Source organism: Terrapene carolina, unplaced genomic scaffold, assembly GCF_002925995.2.
Source record: "Terrapene carolina triunguis isolate 2854851 unplaced genomic scaffold, T_m_triunguis-2.0 Scaffold112, whole genome shotgun sequence".
Lineage (NCBI taxonomy): Eukaryota > Metazoa > Chordata > Testudines > Emydidae > Terrapene > Terrapene triunguis.
Window position 1 is genome coordinate 1,550,687 of NW_020664463.1, and position 19,607 is coordinate 1,570,293.

General features: G+C 42.4%; 1 protein-coding gene across 1 annotated transcript; it reads left to right on the forward strand.

Moving 5' to 3' along the window:
• Window positions 1-5,713: 5,713 nt before the first annotated feature.
• STRAP (serine/threonine kinase receptor associated protein) lies at window positions 5,714-19,366 on the forward strand. Its single transcript, XM_024214713.3, has 10 exons — window positions 5,714-5,856; window positions 7,464-7,599; window positions 11,576-11,657; window positions 11,900-11,972; window positions 12,943-13,039; window positions 14,841-14,978; window positions 16,157-16,293; window positions 17,185-17,334; window positions 17,988-18,053; window positions 18,447-19,366. Exons 1-10 carry the CDS (start codon window positions 5,745-5,747, stop codon window positions 18,506-18,508), a joined length of 1,053 nt encoding a protein of 350 aa, XP_024070481.2. The 5' UTR covers window positions 5,714-5,744; the 3' UTR covers window positions 18,509-19,366.
• Window positions 19,367-19,607: the final 241 nt, after the last annotated feature.

A 19,607-nucleotide genomic window follows, 5' to 3' on the forward strand; every position in this document is an offset into this window, starting at 1 on the left:
AACTTTTAAAAACAACCAGAAGACAGTGAGATGTGGAATTCATACAGAAGCCCCTTACATCAACCATAACTGTGTAAGTCACCAACAGTAAACTGCTTTTGTTTTTAAAAGAAATTTTATTTTTGTAATGGGTTTTCATAAACAAACTTTTTCTTTTCTCTATTTGTTGCTTTTTTTTCTGTCCTCCTATCCCTCATTATTAACTCTGATATTCATAAGAAAAACTGTGAAGTTAATTTTTTGCGCTGACTTTCACCAGTTTTTATTTATTGAAATAAACATTGATAAATTCCCAGGAAATTAAAACAAAACTCAGAAATGAACGTCTTACCCATAATATAATCTAATAGCAGTGGATATGGAAAGGGCTCCATCTAGTGACAGAAGGAGTATAATGTATGGTAGGTATTTTAAATTGCATATGATAGCATATGAAGGGGCCTTCGGGGACCGAAAACTTGTATATTGCACTGCCCTATGCCTAATTCAGTCATTGTTTAATTTTTATCAAAACAACAGGAATCCAATTTTTAAAATTAAAATAGCACAACTTCCACCCCTCACTTTGATAACACTGATCACTTTTGGCAGCTATTTTTGAGAAAATTTAATCACTGGCTGTATAAAGATACCATTTAATAAAGGAGGCAGATCTGAATTTTGAATCTTCCACAAGGAAGAGCCCTACAATGTGCTTTGTAAACTGTGATATGCATCCTGGTGATCATATTGGTCCAGATACTACAAGATGCTGAGAGTTTCCTGACATGAGTGGTTGGTGAAGGGCTGTTTATATCAGTCAAAGCAACAAGAAATTACTTTGATAATAACTGGAAAAAAGAATAAACAGTTAACTATGAATTATAAGGCTATGCTACCATTAAGTTTCTGATTTATTCAATCATCAGAATTTGAGATGACAGCCTCTATTTTTTTTAATTACCCAGTTTTATCTTATATGCTATGCTTAGATTCATAGTCTGCATAAGTAACCTTACTTACCCTACTTTTTCTAACCTTCCTCCTCCTTCCCCATGCTGCCTCCATTTTTTCTGTGACTAGCTTAAGTTAGGCCAGACAGTATTTTGAGGGGAGTCCCCTAAGTCCCAAGCAAACCCAGGAAGTGGTTTTAGTCATTAAGGCACTGATTCAGGAAATCAGTTATCACCAGCTTAAATCCCATTTGTCTCAGTATTATTTAAGCATGTGCTTAAAGTACGTGTTTTGAATGTTTTCCTGAAGATGATAGAGGTGCTTTCCTGAATCAGAGCCTAAACAGATAGGACACCTACTACTCTTTACATCAGTACTAAATCAATGCAACATGAAGAGGCACTGTACTGCCGGTGCTGCCATAGTTCGGGTGAGATATACGGTCTGATCTACACCTAAAATTTAGGCCAACCTAGTTATGTTGCTCAGGGGTGTGAAAACTTCACACACCCCTGAAGTTAAGGCAACCTAAGGCCCAGAGTAGATACTGCCAGGTTAAAGGAAAAATTCATCCATCAACCTAGCTATCGCCTGTTGAGAGAGTTGATTTACTATAGCAATGGAAAAATACCTTTCATTGCTGTAGCACTTGTAGTAGACATACCCTCAACCTGAGGGCCTGGCTAGCTGTGTGGGCATTAAAGATCTTGTGGTGATTTCTGTAAGAATTCTTTCAGTATTAAATGTGGTGTCCCAACCTAGGATAATTTTATGTCTGCCTAAAATCCCCCTGTATTTTAATACAGTATTGCTCACTTGCTGTTCTAAACAGTCAGCAGTGTTGCTATGCTGTTAAACAGCTACTGCATTTCACCCTGTTTCAGGGGTGTATCACGTTATTCCCATGTCTGGTTTGTATATTACTATCTATTTCTCAGTCACATAAAACAATCTGAAATCTGCTTGGGTGAACAGTACTATATCAACCTAAGCTGTACTACTACTGTAAAAGTTTCAGTGGCCAGAAATATAAACAACTTCAGTGGGATAGACAAAAGTCAGCTAGTTTTTTGGAAGCTAGTCTTCCATATCCTAACTACTTTATCTCGGCCTCATTAAAGTAATCCTCACCGTAATTTAGGAACCATGTAGCTTGAATCCATATATGCAGTTGTTTGTAACTATTTGGTTTATCTGAAGATATAAAGTCCAGTCCTGAAAATTCTTACCACCAAGTGCAGCCACTGCAGTAAATGGGCTTACTCATGGCAAGAAGCCCTTGGTAGTAAGTGCTTGGAGAGCAGGCTCTTAGCAACAGCAATCATGTTATTTAATATTTCATGTTTCTGCAGCATATGGAAACCCCTGGATTATAGAATTAATGGTAGGATCTATATAAAATGATGCACCATCAGCCCTATTTTTTATGGCCCTATTTTCTGTTTTTGAGACAAGCAGCTATAGGGTTTTGTCTGGCCTGGTGAGATTTTAATATAGTCTGAATGTAATAGGCTTGACATCTCAACAGTTTTCATCTGCATTTCATCATGTTTGAGATATTTATGCCTTTCTCTGTCTTAACAGTTTTATATCTCCCCAACTAGAGATCATGTTGCTGCTTTGTGCAGAGGGTAAAATGCAGTCCAAGATTAAAGAAAATTAATCAAAGCTGTGGGACCATTAAAGCCATACTTTCCTGTGCACAGCTTGTCTGTAACGTCATCGGTGCTTGAGCTTTAAGTGTTCCAAGTTTCTTTAAAGTTTCAGCTTTGCTGACCTTGGATTTTTTTCCCCCTCAGTTTATATCAATCTTCTGTGACAGTTACAAAAGTGCTTTTTAAACTAAATTAAAAAAATACATTAAAAACCTGGCTGTTAATTTAACTTATTTTGTCAAATCTGGGAACTCTGTATCTTAATTAACAAGTAACGATTAAGCTGCTAAAGAGGCATGAGTGATGTGTAAGCGTTTTTCTACCTAAACAAAATAACAGAATAAATTTAAATTAAATTGGGATAGTCAAAGTGTAGCCCACAGACTGTAGGCAGCCCACAATATGTAGAACATGGAGGCCTTAATTTTTAATACTGAATTTAAGGCCATGAAGAGCACAGGTGCCAGCACAGAATGTTTCACTCATCAAAGCAAAAGATGTTTTGTCCTGTTTTAAGTATAATCAGTTAGATAGCTCCTCTTTCTAATTAGTTTCCATCCTAGTCCCTCTCACATTCCCATGAGTGTACATTTCAGTGGGGAAGTGCTGTTCTGAGACCCAACACATTACATGAACCTAGCTTAATTTTTAAGGGGCGTGTGGGAGAGAGAAAAGGAGGGACAAAGGATAGAGCTGGATAGGAAAAGGTTTAGAGTCCCGTTAAGAAAGAAAGCAAGCAATAAATGTTCCCCAATTCCAAAAACTCTTCCCAAGAAAAGCATCAAACATATAGCCCTTCCTTTAAACACCTTTCCTGTACTCTCTGTGACAGGATTATACAAAGTATTTGGGTATTGGATTTGAAAAATCTTGTCACCTTATTCAATAGAAAGATTATATAAACTGAGTGTTATGCCAGTGAAATATGTCACTTCCCTCTCACTGCTGTTGCCTCTCTAGATCAGTGGTTCTCAACCTATTTACCATTGTGGACCCCATATGCAGCTCTCTATGTGTCATGTGGGATGCAGCCACACAATATATATGTTACCTGTATGGCTCTGATGAGGACGTCACATGGGCTGCAGCCATGTGCTGATTGGGTCACAATTGGCCCCTGGGTTGAGAACCACTGCTCTAGAGCCGAACAACGGGATAGGAGGCGGACACTGGAATCTTCCTCAGATAGTCACAGAATTACAGTCAGACTCAAGACCAGGGCCATTCTTACCCATATGCAAACTATGCAACTGCATAAGGCACCAGGAAATTTGGGGCACCAAATTGCCCCAAATTTCCTGGTGCCCTACACAGCTGCGTGCTGCTCCAGCGACCAGCCCAATCCCTCGGTCAGCTGAACCTCTTCCCCAAAGCCCCCGCCCTGTCCACACTCCACCTCTTCCCACCCCTGCTCCGCCCCAACCCCGCCACCACTCCATCCCTTCCCCAAAGCTCCCACCTCAGCCCCACCCCCACTCCAACCCTTCCCCTGAGCTACAGCCTGGGGGACTACAGCAGGGGTCGGGCGTGCCCTGGACTCACCGGACAGCGGGAAGTGGAGCGACCCAGCCTCAGCCCGCTCTGCTCCGCCAGCTCCCAGCAAGTGCTGGGGCGCGAATCTTCTCTGCCCCCCCAAGGCTGGGAGCCAGGGGAGCAGAGCAGAGCAGGCTGGGGCCGGGTGTCTCCACTTTGCACCACCCCCTGAGTGCGGGGTGGGGCCTGCCCTGCAATCACCAGGTAGCAGGAAGTGGGGTGACCCAGCCCCAACTTGCTCCACCAACTTGTGCTGGGGAGCGGTTCCCCCCTGCCCCCAAACCTACTCCACCCCTCCTCTCCCCCCGCAGAGGCCTGGAGCCAGCCTCCCCCCATGGAGGCCTGGGGACAGCCAGCCTCCCCCCCCCCCCACGGGGGACCTGTGTAGGACACCAAAATGTCTAGGGACTGCCCTACTCAAGACCCACTTAGCTTGGGGATTCAGTTCAGTCTTGCCTCAGGTTTTACTGAGACGTTTGAAATCTCAACGGAAACAGCCCAGGGTGTGGGATTTGCCTCATTGAACTGGAGGCCTGTGCCAAAGAGCAAGGGACCGCTGTGTCTACACTGCAGCTGGGAGCGAGCCTCCCCCAGCCCGGGTAGCCAGACCCGTGCTAATGGGGCTTGAGAGCTAATACACTATAACAGGGGGGATCTCGCCACGCCTCCAGCCAGCTGAGCTGCTCCCACCCCCAGTGCTACATTGACAACCCAGCGACCTCCCGGCTCAGCGAGCGCTGAACTCCCCCAGGCGCGCGGGCTGCGCCTCCCTCACAGCTCAGCCCCCGGCACGTGCTCCCACCCCCTGATGGCTCTGACCCCACATCCCGCCCCCGGGCTCGGGACAGGCAGCGGTAGAGGCAGGAGCCGGGTGGGGCTCGCAGGAGCCTGGTGCTGCCGCGGCCGCCAATCACTTCCAACCAGGAGCGGCCGCGGGGGGAGGTGCCAGGGCAGCAGGCCCAGCTCAATGCCGCGGGGCCGCCCGCTCTGGACAAACCCATTTGTCCTCTGCTCTGTGTATTACGGTAACCCCAAGACACCCCCACCCCTGAACAGAGCGAAACGTCCCAGAGCCCCCGGGGGGCTGCGCCGGGAAGGGGCAACGACTGCACGGAACCGCCAGGGAGCCCGCGGCGCGCTGGGGGATGACGCTGTAGCTCCGCCCCGGGAACGGGACAGAAGCCTGGATCCCCGCTTGTCTTCCCCGCCCCCCGCTGGGTGACCTCACAGCCCCGCCCCCGCGAGACAGCGGACCCCGCCCCGCAGCTGGCAGGCGGGAACGGACGGAACCGCCGCTTGCGAGAGCGAGGACGCGTGTAACTTCCGCACGGAGGCACACAGACACTGAGCTCCATTCTTTCCCCCGCCCCCTCGGCAAACGTAACTTCCGGCAACACCAACTGCTCCGGCTCGTCGTCACTTCCTCCGCCGCCGCTTCCTGTTCCTGCCCAGCCCAGGTTGGCCTAGCTCGTGTTCCCGTCCTGTGCTGTCCCGTGTGTGCGCCCGTCGCGCGCCTCCCTCTCCCCTTTCCCGCCGCCCGCCCGCTCGCTCCCCCTCCCCCAGGCCTCGCCACACGCGCCGCGCGTTCCTCCCGCCCTCCGCCTCTCCGGAGCCGCCGCCGCCATGGCGATGAGACAGACCCCGCTGACGTGCTCCGGGCACACGCGGCCCGTGGTGGACTTGGCCTTCAGCGACATCACCCCCTACGGCTACTTCCTCATCAGCGCCTGCAAGGGTGAGCTCGGGGCGTGAGGGGGGCCTAGCGCGCTCCTGCCATGAATGAGCTGGGGGCGGGGGGATCCCCGGCCTGGCTCGGCTCGGCTGCAATGCCTCTCTGGGGAGGGGCTGGGGAGAGACGCGAGGGGGAGGGGCTGGTTTCCCCTGTTCTACTCTCGGCCTCCATCGGGGTACCTGAGCCCCGAAGCTGGCGGGTGAGACACCCCCCCCCCCGGTTCTAGTTGCGTTACCGTGCGCTGTGGACACGGGCGGGCAGGTGACGTGGGAGACACCCAAACACACCTTAGTCCTAACCCTAGCGTGGGAGACAAAAACCTGCTGATGCCTTGCCCTGTACCCAGGCTGAGTTACCCATCTGGGATAGAGGCAGCCCCAGGAGTCGGTCTGGGGGGAAGATAGTGGGTGGGATTGTGTCACATTCCACCCACAGTGAGCATGATCTCAGCTTGACATTTCAGATTGCACAGCTGTTCGTTATGTAGTTGTAACTGTTATTTCTTGCATGCTTTGGGCAGCAGTGAAATACCTACCAGTGCTGATATTTGTGGAAACACCCTTAGGGTGTTAGCAAATTGAAAAGAATATTGACAGTTCGTACTTATTTCAGACTGTGCATACTCAGACAGTGATTACTCCATTACCTAGCTGTGTTATGTTCAGATCACATCTTAACAGTTCTTGTCATAATCTTAAAGGAGTAGAGAATTAAAAATTTTGCTAGTGGATTTTTTTAAATTCTGAAATTAGGCACCACCACTTGGTGAAAATAGCAGTTCTACAAGTTGCTGTGAGCGCAGCCCCCTTCAACTCCTGCACTTTCTAGGTGGTAGCTGATTATAAAATGAGATGTTTTTCAAATAAATTAACTGGCTCATAATTGGACTTAGAGTGCTAGTATTACAGTACATTAGCAGCACCGAATTGACTTTTCTTCATGCTCATATCCCTTTCCAGCAGGGCTTTCTTCCAAACTTCATAAAGCTTCCACCCTCCCACCAAATACATGCACACACATTTTATTTCTCTACATATCCCCTTCTATAAAAGACCCTTTTGGACCATTTACTGAGTCTGGGTTGTATTTGTCTGTCTACAATGCCACTTTCTAATTCTGTTTTATTTTTATAACTATATGTATCTGAAAAGTAATCTATATATCAGACAATTTAAAAATGAAACTTTTTGTAAGCAGTGTTGGCATCAAAAGCAGGTGCTAATATGTTGAAACTAAAACAAGTACAGCGCTGTTAACAGGGTGACAGAAAACTACTAATTAGTAAATGAACCAGAACCCAAACAGTATTATTATTTATATTGCAGTAGTGTCTAAAGGCCCCAGCCAAAATTGTGGCACCATTTTGTTAGATACACATAGCAAGAGTCAGTCCCTATATAAACAGATAAAAAATTAAAGCTCCATTTCTTATTAAATTAGTAACAAAATATATTGTTTCAAAGGTATGTCACATTTCCATTGACAAAGAGCTCTGGTGTTTTCTTTTTTGTTACACAGTAATGTAACTGGAACTGTTTCATTAGAATTATGCTTGCTATTAAGTAAAATAAAGCTGTTTTATCTGAAAATTAATCTTTGTTTTTGCCTAGATGGTAAACCTATGCTACGCCAAGGTGACACGGGCGACTGGATTGGAACATTTCTAGGTCATAAAGGTGCCGTCTGGGGTGCCACTCTGAATAGGGATGCCACTAAAGCAGCTACAGCAGCTGCAGATTTTACAGCGTAAGTAATGATTAATACTGAAATTTCATTGTGTTGTGATTTCATCTTGTGATACTATATTTTTCTGAATTGTGGTGTTAAAGAAATTACTGTTTTATGAGACTTAAGATGGCTGAGGAGTCCAATCCATGCTCAACAGGTTTTTCCACATATATGACAGGTAGTTGCTTGGAGAGAGCACAACTGCTGGCTGGGGTACTGTACACTTTCCTTCCTTCTCCGCTGTTCCTCAGCCTCTTGAAGAGAATCACCTTGCTCAAAACAGGCTGAGGCTTGATGTATGATGCAAGTCCATTGCAGTCTAGTGCCAGCCAACTCTTCTCAATTTGTGGGGTCAATGACTCTCAAGATATGCTTTCAGAGTGTCATTGTAGCATTTCCTCTGTCCCTCTGCAAGTTATGTTACCATGACTAAATTGAGAAAAGAGGACTTGCTTCAGAAGACAAGTATCAGCCACCCACACACAATGGCCAGCCCAGTGAAGTTGATTTTTCATAATATTCAACTCAACGCTGGTGGTGGTAGCTGCAGAGAGAACTCTGGCATTTGGTGCAATGATCTTCCCATCTGATATGGAGAATCTTCCTAAGGCAGTGCTGGTGGTATCACTCCAAATGGCTTTGGTATGTCATCCATGTCTCATATACATAAAGAAGAGTGGGAATGACTACTGCTTTGTAGACCAGGATCTTAGTTTCCATCTGCAGATCTCTGCCAATAAAGACATGATGAAACAATTTTCCAAAGAATACCCTGGCACAACCGATCCTGTGTTCAAACTCCACATTGAAATTAGCTGTTTGGGAGAGGTGGCTACCAAGGTATGGGAAATAGTCAACATGTTCCAGGAGTTCACCACTGATGACAGTTTGTCAGAGAAGGGGACAACTTGTGCTGGGGCAGGCTGGTGAAACCACCTTAGTTTTCTCAATGTGGAGGAAAAGTCACAGGTGCCTGAGAAAAGATCTAGAGTGGATTGCAAGTCAGCTTTGGTGTGCGTGAGGATAGCACTGTCATCAGCATACTGAAGATCAGTAATAACAGTCCTGCTGACCTTAGTTTTAGAATGAAGACCTCGCAAGTTGAAGAGCTGGCCTTCCATGTGGTGCAATAATCCCAGTTCCAGAAGAAAAGCAGTCACAAAGAAGAATAAAGATCATGGCAAAATAGATGGAAAAAGGATTTGGGGCAGCAACACAGCCCTGCTTAACACCAGTACAGATGATGAATGGGTCTGTCTCCAGCCCAATAGAGAAGATGGTGGCAGTCATACCATCGTGAAGTAGCCTGAGAATGCAAATGATCTTCAATGGACAACTGAACCTAGATAGCACCTTCCATAATGCTCCACGATTGATGGGATCAGAGGCCTTAGTTAGGTCAGTAAATGCCATAAATAATGGCTGGTGGTGTTCTCTACACTTTTCTTGGATCTGTTGTGCTACAAAAATCATGTTGGTGGTGCCCTGAGACGGTCTGAAACCACAGTGGGATTCCAAAAGGACGTCTTTGGCAAGAGGGAGGAAATGGTTCAAAAGGATGCAAGCAACGGTCTTCCCGGCAATGGAGATGAGGTCAATGCCTCGGTAATTCCTGCACATTGACTTGTCTCCTTTCTTAAAATGATCATAATATTAGCATTCTTTAGGTCGGGTGGAATTTCCTCATTAACTCAAATTCTAACAAGTTGATGAAGTTTTTACATGAGTGCTATTCCACCAATTTTGAAGACCTTCACAGGGACACTATCTGGGCATGGCGCCTTGTTGTGTCTAGTCTGAGTAACGGCACCCCAGACTTCCTCAGAAGATGGGGTGGGAGGGTCTGCAAGCGGTTCTGTTACTGGATGCTAAGAAATGGACTTGATGGTGGGAGCTGAGACTTCAGATTTGCGGTTCAATAGTTTCGAAGTGCTCCTTCCAACATTGCTTATGGGCTGCATTGTCCTTAAGGAGGGTGGAGCTGTCCTGAGATTTGCTTAAAAAAGCTTCTCATATCATGTTGATCAACGAAACTACGGATCTCGCTGACATTTGCCTGTTGCCACTGATTCTTGATGTCTCGCAGCCTCCTTTGAACTACAGCTTTAAGCCTATATTAAGTCTCTCATTTTTGCAGGTTCATTTTGCCAAGTGTAAAATGGTGTTCTCTACACCTTTCTTCTGATGAATAAGTGCTAAGATTTCCTCATTCTCATTAAACTAATTTTGATGGTGGCGAGTGGAGTATGCAATCTCTTCAGCATCTTGTGAATCATAGAATATCAGGGTTGGAAGGGACCTCAGGAGATCTAGTCCAACCCCCTGCTCAAAGCAGGACCAATCCCCAATTAGATTTTTGCCCCATATCCCTAAATGGCCCTCTCAAGGATTGAACTCACAACCCTGGGTTTAGCAGGCCAATGCTCAAACCACTGAGCTATCCCTCCCTCCCTCCCCACCCCCAATGGTCTTGAACTCCTCCCAGTGTGTTTGGATATCATTGATGTTGTCGGGTAGGTCAGAGAGCCTCTCATGAGGTTACAGTGGACGAGAAGCTGGATATGAGTCAACATTCCCCATTCATGGTGAGCAGAAGGAATCCTGAAAAGGACTGCTTAGTAGTGGCTGCAGCTGTCAAATTGTGCTTCTGTCTCACAAGTCCAAGCGCAAGATGACCAACACACGGCCACCGCTTGCATGCAGATTAGTGACTAGGGACTCCCAGAGATCACTGCTCGTCCACACCACTACTCATCCATTGCCGCGGGAATTTGTTAGTGGGAGATGTTAACACCATTGGCAGAGGCCTACGTGTGAAATCTTTTAACGTGAGCCAGTGCACAAGTGGCAACCTCACAAAACTTGACAGGAAGGAGCCCTGGAGCCGATGGCAGGGAAGTTTGAGACAACCGGAGGTGTCAGTCCTGCTGCAGCCCTTACCTACCTTCACAGCTGCAGAGAACTGACAGGTCCTCGAAATACACCTGTTCTGCACGCTTTGTCTGGAACCTCCCCTCAGAACTGTTCACCAAGGGTGGCCCTACCAGGAGTACACAACTCCGGATGACATAGTTCTGAGGGTCATTGGGACACACAAGCCTCTCCACCACAACAGGATAACGATCCAAGGAGAGGAATGGTAGTTAATACTGTCAAGTTGGATAACCGCCCTATTTTATGGATGAACAGCCTGATTAATAGCATATAGTGGCCTACACAGACAATTCAGGTATCCTTCATAATTCTTAAGTATGTTGCAATTATGTGGGATACCAGAGTTAATGATTTTGTTCCACCACTGCTAATTCCCTACTTTTAACACTCTGTTTTTCCATTGCTCAAGGGTCAGGTAGTAATCCATACAACTTTCCCACCAAGATTTTGCATAGAAGCATGTAATTCAAAGTACCTGCTGTTAAGTGAAATTGATGAATATTGGATATTCTTGAGCCTCAGTCTTACAAAGACTTAAGCACAAACTTAACTTTATGCACTGTGAGCAGTCACCTTGATGTCACTGGGGATACTCGCAGTGTGGAAAGTTAAGTATGTGTGCAAGTCTTTGTGAAAATGTGAATTCCACTCATGAGCACTTAGTCTATGTAGATCTAAGTAGGAATACTGTACCAATCTACCTCTAAAGCTACAAGTGCTGTTAATCCTGAACTGCTCCAGAGAGAAGAGAGGTAGGAGCAATGGGCTGGTAGTACAAAAGAATTAAGGAAATGGCTTTTAGGGGGGGGAAAGTATTCTCACAAACAAATCATTTCCAGTATTGGGTTTTAACTGTTTGAGAAACTTATCTTTATCCAGAATGGTGATCCCTAGTGTGCAGTAATGATCAGAACATAGTAATTATGTATAAAAAGGTCTATTGTGTTAGAAATAATGGTAATTATCTGGGAAATGTCCCTGTAACCAGAACAGCCAAATTAGCTTGTAATAGAGTCAGTACTGGCTAATGAAACCACACTTGTACTTTCTTGTCTTTCAGTAAAGTATGGGATGCTGTTTCAGGGGATGAACTGATCACACTGGCTCACAAGCATATTGTCAAAAGTGTGGATTTTACTGAGGTATGAAAAATCTTTGTCTTATTTGTCAGGGAATCAAACAATTGAATGTAACTGCTGCCCTTGTTTTCATGTGCTTTATGCTTTGTCAGGGAGAGGTTCAGGTGAACTTTTCATTTCTGAGGGATGAACTAAATGTAATAGGTGTTTTAGCGGGTTTCTAGAAAAGTGCTATTGTAATATTCATACTAACATTTTAGTTTTTAATAAAAAAGCTGACTCGCCATGACTTCTAACTATTTCAGGACAGCAATTACCTGTTGACAGGTGGACAAGATAAATTGTTGCGTATTTATGACTTGAGCAAGCCAGAAGCAGGTTAGTCCGTTTTTCTTATCCTACTGACGCATTCATTTTGTAGAGTTGCACACAATTCAGTTGACTGTTCCTTTGAAAATATTCAAATCTGTTCTATTTCATGAATTATACTTAAGAGATCAAGATTTGAAATTCTGTTCTTAATGGTTGGTGTTGATAGGATTTGAGATCTAAATTACTGTTGTGGGATGTGCTGAAAATCTCTAGCATCCTTCAGGTTGCTTTACCTCTTATTTATTTTACTGTCAACACTAGCTTGATTTGAAGTTTTCTATTTTAAAAATGTGCAATCATTTAAACTGTTTGATGTCTCATCAGTATGAAGCATGGGTTCATGCACACAAGGTACCTGCCTCTCTGTGTTTGCTGGGCTCCGTGTGCTCGTATCTTGCATTTACCTGCAGGGACATGTAAACTTAACACCAGCTACTTTGTAATGTTCCCAGTATTTCTAGACTAGGGGCTCATCTACACAATAAAATTGCGCTGGTTTAATTTAAATGGATTTTTAAACAGTTAGTTTGAGCCTGTGCAAAATCCTGTGTGGACACTCATTTTGGTTTGAGTGTCTCATTTCAGTTTAGCTTATACCTGTTTCTAATTTACTTGTTCTCAACTGAGACTTAACTGAAGTAAGAGAGTTAGCATTAATTTAACTTCATTAGTTTAAATTCATACATGAAGTTAAATTGGTGCAACTTTCTTGTGTAGACAAGCACTAAGAAGCAGGTATCAGTTTGGCCTGTGTCACTCACTCCTGGAATTACTTCAGGTAAAAAATAAAATACAACTCTATCCACTTGACAGCATTGTCATCCTGATGCCATTTACTGATTTATGACAACTGGTAATTATTTATAGTGACTTATAAACAAGGTGAAATGGTTTGTTCATTGATTTTAAGTGATAAGATTTTTTTTTTAAATCTCCCTGTTATTTCATGTACTAAGATGTTTGCTTTAATCTTAAGAACCTCAGGTGGTCAGTGGACATACTTCGGGTATTAAAAAGGCTTTATGGAGCAGTGATGACAAACAGATCCTTTCAGCTGATGATAAAACTGTCCGGTAAGAAACACTAACTTTGCATTTTTAATTTTTTTTTTTAAATGCTGTTATCTCTCCATATAATTGTATGTGTGTACAGTTGGCTTTTGGGTTTATAATACCAAAAACATAGTTATATTTAGAACTCAGATTCATTTATTTCTGTAACTTAAGTATATAAACTTCAGTAGTCAGTGTCTGATTTGTGGTATGTGTGATTCCTAATTATTATATACCAGGTAGAGTGGTCTTATATTGACCTTTCTTAATCTATGAGGGTATATAACTGAGATAAGAATTGTTAATCATGTGATCTTATCAAATATGCTTTCTGTCACTAAGCCCCAATATACCAGTTGATTAATTTCATATTAAGTCACTGCCCTCTGACTTTTTCATGGCAAAACCCCCAGAGAGGATGAATTCATAACTGGGATGAGTCCTGTCATTGAAGCATTGGGAGGGAACTCTTATTGCCTTTGCAGAGATAGTGGCAAACAAATGACTTGGCCTTTAGTAACATGTCCATCATAGTCAAGCTTGAAAAATGTACCAGACATTCACTAGTCAGAGGCTGATATAAAAGATGGGGAAGAGTTCTGCTGTCTGGAGGCAGTGCTCTGGTGACCAGCTCAGTCCTCTTCCCCACCTTGCCACACTCGTGAGAAAGGGAAGGGCGCTGGGATTCTTACAAGTGTCCTACCCCATCACTGTATCTTTGGCTCAAGTCTGACTAGTAGCAGTCTGATAAACTTGAAGCCCCCACAGCCTCTCTGACTGGAGAGGAAGAGCATTCTTTTTGGTTTTTTTCCCCATAGCCTAGAACCTCCTGAGCAAGCTTGGCAGAATCTATACTACTACCGCTGCTGTGACCAGGGTGTTACCTCCTCTCCCCATCCCCTAGACTTCTGTCTGATGTGATGTTGAGTGCAGAGTAGTAGAGGTTGGTGGAATGGGGTGGGGTTAACTCTGCCATTCAGTCCCTCCTCAGTCTCCATTTTATCTCCATCAGTAACTGATGGGTTCACAGTTGTTCACAGGGTTTGAAATACACCTCTAATATAACGCTGTCACGATATAACGCTGTCCTTGGGAGCCAAAAAATCTTACTGCGTTATAGGTGAAACCGCGTTATATTGAACTTGCTTTGATCCACCGGAGTGCGCAGCCCCGCCCCCCTGGAGCACTGCTTTACCGAATTCTATCCGAATTTGTGTTATATCGGGTCGCGTTATATCGAGGTAGAGGTGTAATAGTAATTACAACTGGAAATATCCTGATTAGTTATCCTGAAGCTTAGCAGAGGCCCTAAAGCTGACAGTTTGCAGTCATAGGAAGACAGAATTGCATATGGTGTTTTATATTTAGACTGTTAGTACAACTACATCTTGCTGTAAATGAAACGTGAGATACTATATATGTATTAGCATTGGTCCCCCCCTGCATCCGCACCAGAAAAAGCTTCCTGCTTACCAGCCGGGGTTTTGAAGTCTTGATCATAAGTGTTATCACTAGGAAGCTGGATTGCTCAGGGCACTGGTGATTGTGTACAGAGCTCATCATCCCTGGGTGACTGACTGAAACACCAGACCAGTTTAACAGTGTAAGTATCACCGTTGCTGCATTCTGCTCCAGAGATAGCTGTATTTTAAGAGCGTGTTGTGGCCAGTGATTAAGATCAGCATACCGTTAACAATCTAGAATGACTAGAACCAATTTTGGAGTTTTTGTTTAGGTAGCATTTGTAAACCAAAGTATTGCATTGATGGGAATGAAAGTAATGTGGTTAACTCAAGTAATTTTAAGTGTCTTTTTTTCACAGCCTCTGGGACCGGAATACCATGACTGAAGTAAAAGCAATAAATGTTGCAATGTCTGTGAGCAGCATGGAGTATGTTCCCGAGGGGGAGATACTGGTGGTAACCTATGGGAGGACTATTGCTTTTCATAGTGCAGAGACGTAAGTTTCAAACTTGAAATCTTCAGAAGTATAAAGAGGAGTAGAGGGCATATGGGAGAGGTGACAGGTGACACTGAGCCAGTATGGTTGTGGGGAAAGGATCTTGATCTGCCACACTAATGAAACTAAAATTTCCCCTTCTATCCCTTTTTTCCCCCTGCCCTTGTTTTCCCCAAAATAAAGGGGTATAGACCCTCATCTTTAGTTTAACTATAAAAATCTATCTGAAATAGTACTTGAAAATCATTAGCAGCTAACAATTGTTTGCAGGTCTCTATCCAGTTCTTATTGCACAAAGGGTGTATCACTAAACCACCTCAGTTTGTAGTGATTAGCATCTTTGTTCGGAATGGTGGTAGAGAGGCAAAGGTCTGACTGAGGTTGGGGACTGAACTACTCAATCAGCCCTAGAATCAAACTTACTAGCAGACACATCTAAACTATTGGACATATAAATTTGCCACAGCTATACATGGGTATAGTGCTTATAATAAATGCTCTTGTTGAGAATTATTATTTGTATTGGCTTCTCTATATAATATCTCAATCAGGATCAGGGCCCAGTTGTGGACAAACTCCCTGCAGAGCTTACAGTTTAAGAAGCCTTTTTGTTAAAGGACAACTTTCCAACAAATTACTCATTAACTCACTGTTAAGACTCTTGTACTAGCGAATAAGTAACAAGGTACCAGTGTCCAAGAGTTTACAGTATAAAATTAGACGAAACAATTTGAAGACAAGGAAAAGAAGAGATTAAGGGAAGAACAAGGGCGGCAGACAAGAATCTGACGACTTTGTTTGGCTATGCATGTATCATCAGGCAGCAAATGTTTTTGCATGTATAATTTATACAATAAAACTAATTTTGGTTTAATATGATATACTTAAAGTAAAAATCTGAGGTTGTAGTGCAACACAAGTAGCCCATGCAAGAGAACTGTTACAGTGCGTACAATAAGTGAGGCATTGGTCACAAAACGTTAAGGTGTAATAGCTTGTCTTTAGCTTAGTGAAATGCAAATTTACCATTTTAAGATTTATACTGGAAACAGCATTTTTAAGAAAGCTGTGATTTGTAGGAACAGCATCACATTTTCCTAGACTGACAGGCTTAAAGTGCTGTTTTTAAAGTGTTTTTTAAAAACATGTATAGCATTAACAAAACTTTTTTCCCCTAGTCTGGAGCAGATTAAATCGTTTGACGCTCCTGCTACAGTCAACTCTGCATCCCTTCACCCTGAGAAAGAATTTCTTGTTGCAGGTGGTGAAGACTTTAAACTTTATAAATATGACTATAATACAGGAGAAGAGCTAGGTAAGTTTTCCAGTTTTCATGTGGTAAAGATTATAATTTTATTTCACAATATCTTGTGATAACTTGTACTCAGATTAAATTTGAAAGTTTATTTAGCTCTCTCATTATTTCAGAACACATTTGTTACATATTTAAAGGCATGCTGTTAACTTTAACTAGTCTAAAAACTATAGCCCGCAGCCTCCTGCACCAACAAACCTAACAAAACATTTTTAGAGCAACCTGGAATAAGCAGGCATCCACTCCAATAGAAATCCATGAGTCAGATTCAGTGTTGATGTAAATGGTAGTGTAAATTGCATATCGGGTGTAAAGTAGTGTGGCATTCACTGGTTGCGCAAAAAAATAAGTTACTTAAACATTTTGTTTGCTTGTATGGACAATGCACATGTTTGTTTCTCCACATTCTTTATCTGTTTTTTGCCAGCCAAATGAATTTAGCAATATTCTTGTTTTTGAAGCACACGAGAATCTTGCCAATTCAAGTCCCATACTAGTTTAGAATAATGGATATAGGTGGGAGGATGGATGGAAGAGCCTGATGTGCACTCGTGATACCTGTGTCTTATTTGTTGGCATGCTTGCTTTATACAAGAAGGGAAATGGTTATTTCCCTGGAACAGTCTATTAACTTGTCAGTTTTTAATTCAATAGCACATTTTGATAGGCACCAAAATTCAAGTTCGCCGGGGTGCAACTGTAGCTTGTACTCCTTGGTCTGAGAAGATACATGTGCAACCTTTTGAGAAACTGCTGTATTTAAAAAATAAAACAAAAAAACAACAACTTCCTTCTTCCTTCCCTTCCCCTCTTCACCAGTAATTCATTAGTTCTATTTATTTGTTGCCTAAGATTTGAAATTTAACACTGTGCCAAAACTATTTCTTATAGAATCTTACAAAGGACACTTTGGTCCCATTCACTGTGTGAGATTTAGCCCAGATGGAGAGTTGTATGCTAGTGGCTCTGAGGATGGAACGTTAAGACTGTGGCAGACGACAGTAGGGAAAACATACGGTCTTTGGAAATGTGTAGTTCCTGGTAAGAACTTTGTGTGTATTTTTGTAAAACTCCAGTTGCATCCGAACTTGTCAAAATCTTGTACAACTAGTTGCCGGTTAAAAGTCAGACCTGCCAGAGTAACTTCTTTCCTTTAACAATCTCTGTATCAGACCCATTCAATTTAAGTACATAAATACTTGCTGTTTCTTTTTTGCAGCTACAAAATTAACCTTTTAAAACCAATAAGCTAATTTAATAAACACTTTCTTGGTGAATATTCTAAGCAAAATCGTCTCATATAGAGTTTTTTCCTTTGGTGTTCTAGAAATGTAAAATAAGACTCAACACGTGAAACACTGTATTTTTTTCAGTAATTTAAGCAAGGGCAAGACAGTAGAAACAAGTGTGTATAATTAGAGAAGCAAACAATGGTATTGTAAAATTGAGGGAATTTTAAAAATAAATATGATAAAACCAGCAATAAAATGCTTAACCCCATGCAGAACAGCTCTCCAGTAATGGGAAGTGTTTGCCAACCCTCCCGCCCCTCTCACCACTAGACAAAGTTTTAAAATAAACTTTTTTTTCTTTTTCTTTCTCACTTAAAAATAACTGGGGATCTTCTATCAGAGTCTGAAGTGAATGGGGATTAGGATTAGCAAAATTAGAATAAATGTTTTTGTTTTTCACAGAAGAGGAGGGTGGAGAGCTGGCAAAAGCAAGGGTCAGCCTTCCAGGAACGGCAGAAGAGGAGCTAGGTAATGTATTGATAACTATCTACTTCAAATACACCTAACAGTGTCAAAACTAATCCACAGGGATTAATCTGCGTAACATTTCCTTTTGTCTTTGTGGATACGGTGTCAACTCTTTACTGATGCTTTTCAAAATTCACAAGATCCCTGAAACTAGTTTCCTGAGAATATGTGGAAATTGCCAAACATTTAAAAAAAAAAATCAAGAAGCTAATGAGAAAATTATAGACCAGTGAGTAGAACTGTGTATAATCTTGTAAACTCTTTTAAAGGGATATGGTGAAACATTTGTGAAAAGTTTAATTTTAAAGATGGTTTCAGGTCCTGCTATGGTGGTGATTTTATTTTCTGTATCTAAGGTGAAGTTTGAAAATAATTTTCCTATTTTAACCACAGAAGACCTTACTTCTGAAAATTCAGATTCCATCTACAGCTCAACTCCTGAAGTTAAGGCTTGACCATCACAGCTGTTATGCAACAAATGGACATAGAGACTAAATCAAGCAAACGGTGATAAGCAGCAGCCTTCCAGAGTGCGCTCTCTACATAAGGCAAAGATGGGCAGTAATTGATGAGAATGTGTTGGAACTGGCTAGGTGGTATCCATAAGAGAACTGAGTATCGAAAAAGACAAGTAGTAGAGTTTTGCTATATTTTAGCGCACGTGCCTACTGTCTTTTTGAATGAAGTGTGCAAGCCAAGATCCAGTCTCTCCAATTTCAATTAAACTTACTCTGTAGTGTGTTTTCTTTATTATGGAGAAAAAATGTAATGGCTTTTACCAGTATTTTTTCTGAAAGCTGAAAGATGTGGCTTTAGTTGTAAAGAAGGGATTATGTGCTCAAGTATTTGGTTCGGTTTTTCTGTTTCATTGTACACCGCTTCTGAACATCTAACCGTTTTCAGTTGTCTAAATAAAATGCCTTGACAACAGACTCATATTTTATTGTTGTTAACATTGGGTTCATATTCATTTTTTTTAGTATTCTGCAAAGAGAAAAAGGGAACAAGAGCATTTTTTCATATTAAAGTCTCTGGAATAGTGGGTGACAGGTCCCTGCTTCACAAGTGTTGTATCTTTTATTCTTTAAACTTAGTTAAAATCTCTAAAAGATCAATTTTTGAAACACCTGAAGTATATACTGCAAAAATATTTTGGTTGTACATCAGAATTGTTTCAGAAGCTGACCATATTCCTTTACAGTGGATTTGTACAGAGCATGCTTTTAGTCATCAGAACTGGCTTACAGAATAGGTTTCTCTTTTCCTTCAACATAAACCATATTTTTCTTCATTAAAGCCATGTTATTACCATACTTAAATTTGTAATGTCACTTATTTAATATTGTATAACTTTTCATTTGTGTAGTGCATGTGTGCAGCAGCCTGATAGCCACAACTTTCTTCCTTTCTGAGAGGTAATAAAGGCATTATTTATCAAATAATGTGGCTTCAAGAGAAGTAGCTTTTGACAAAACAGTCTTCTTGCTGTTATAGTCTGCCAAATAAATTCTAAGTGAACCAAAACGTGAATTTCATGGCATGGGGATGAGGATT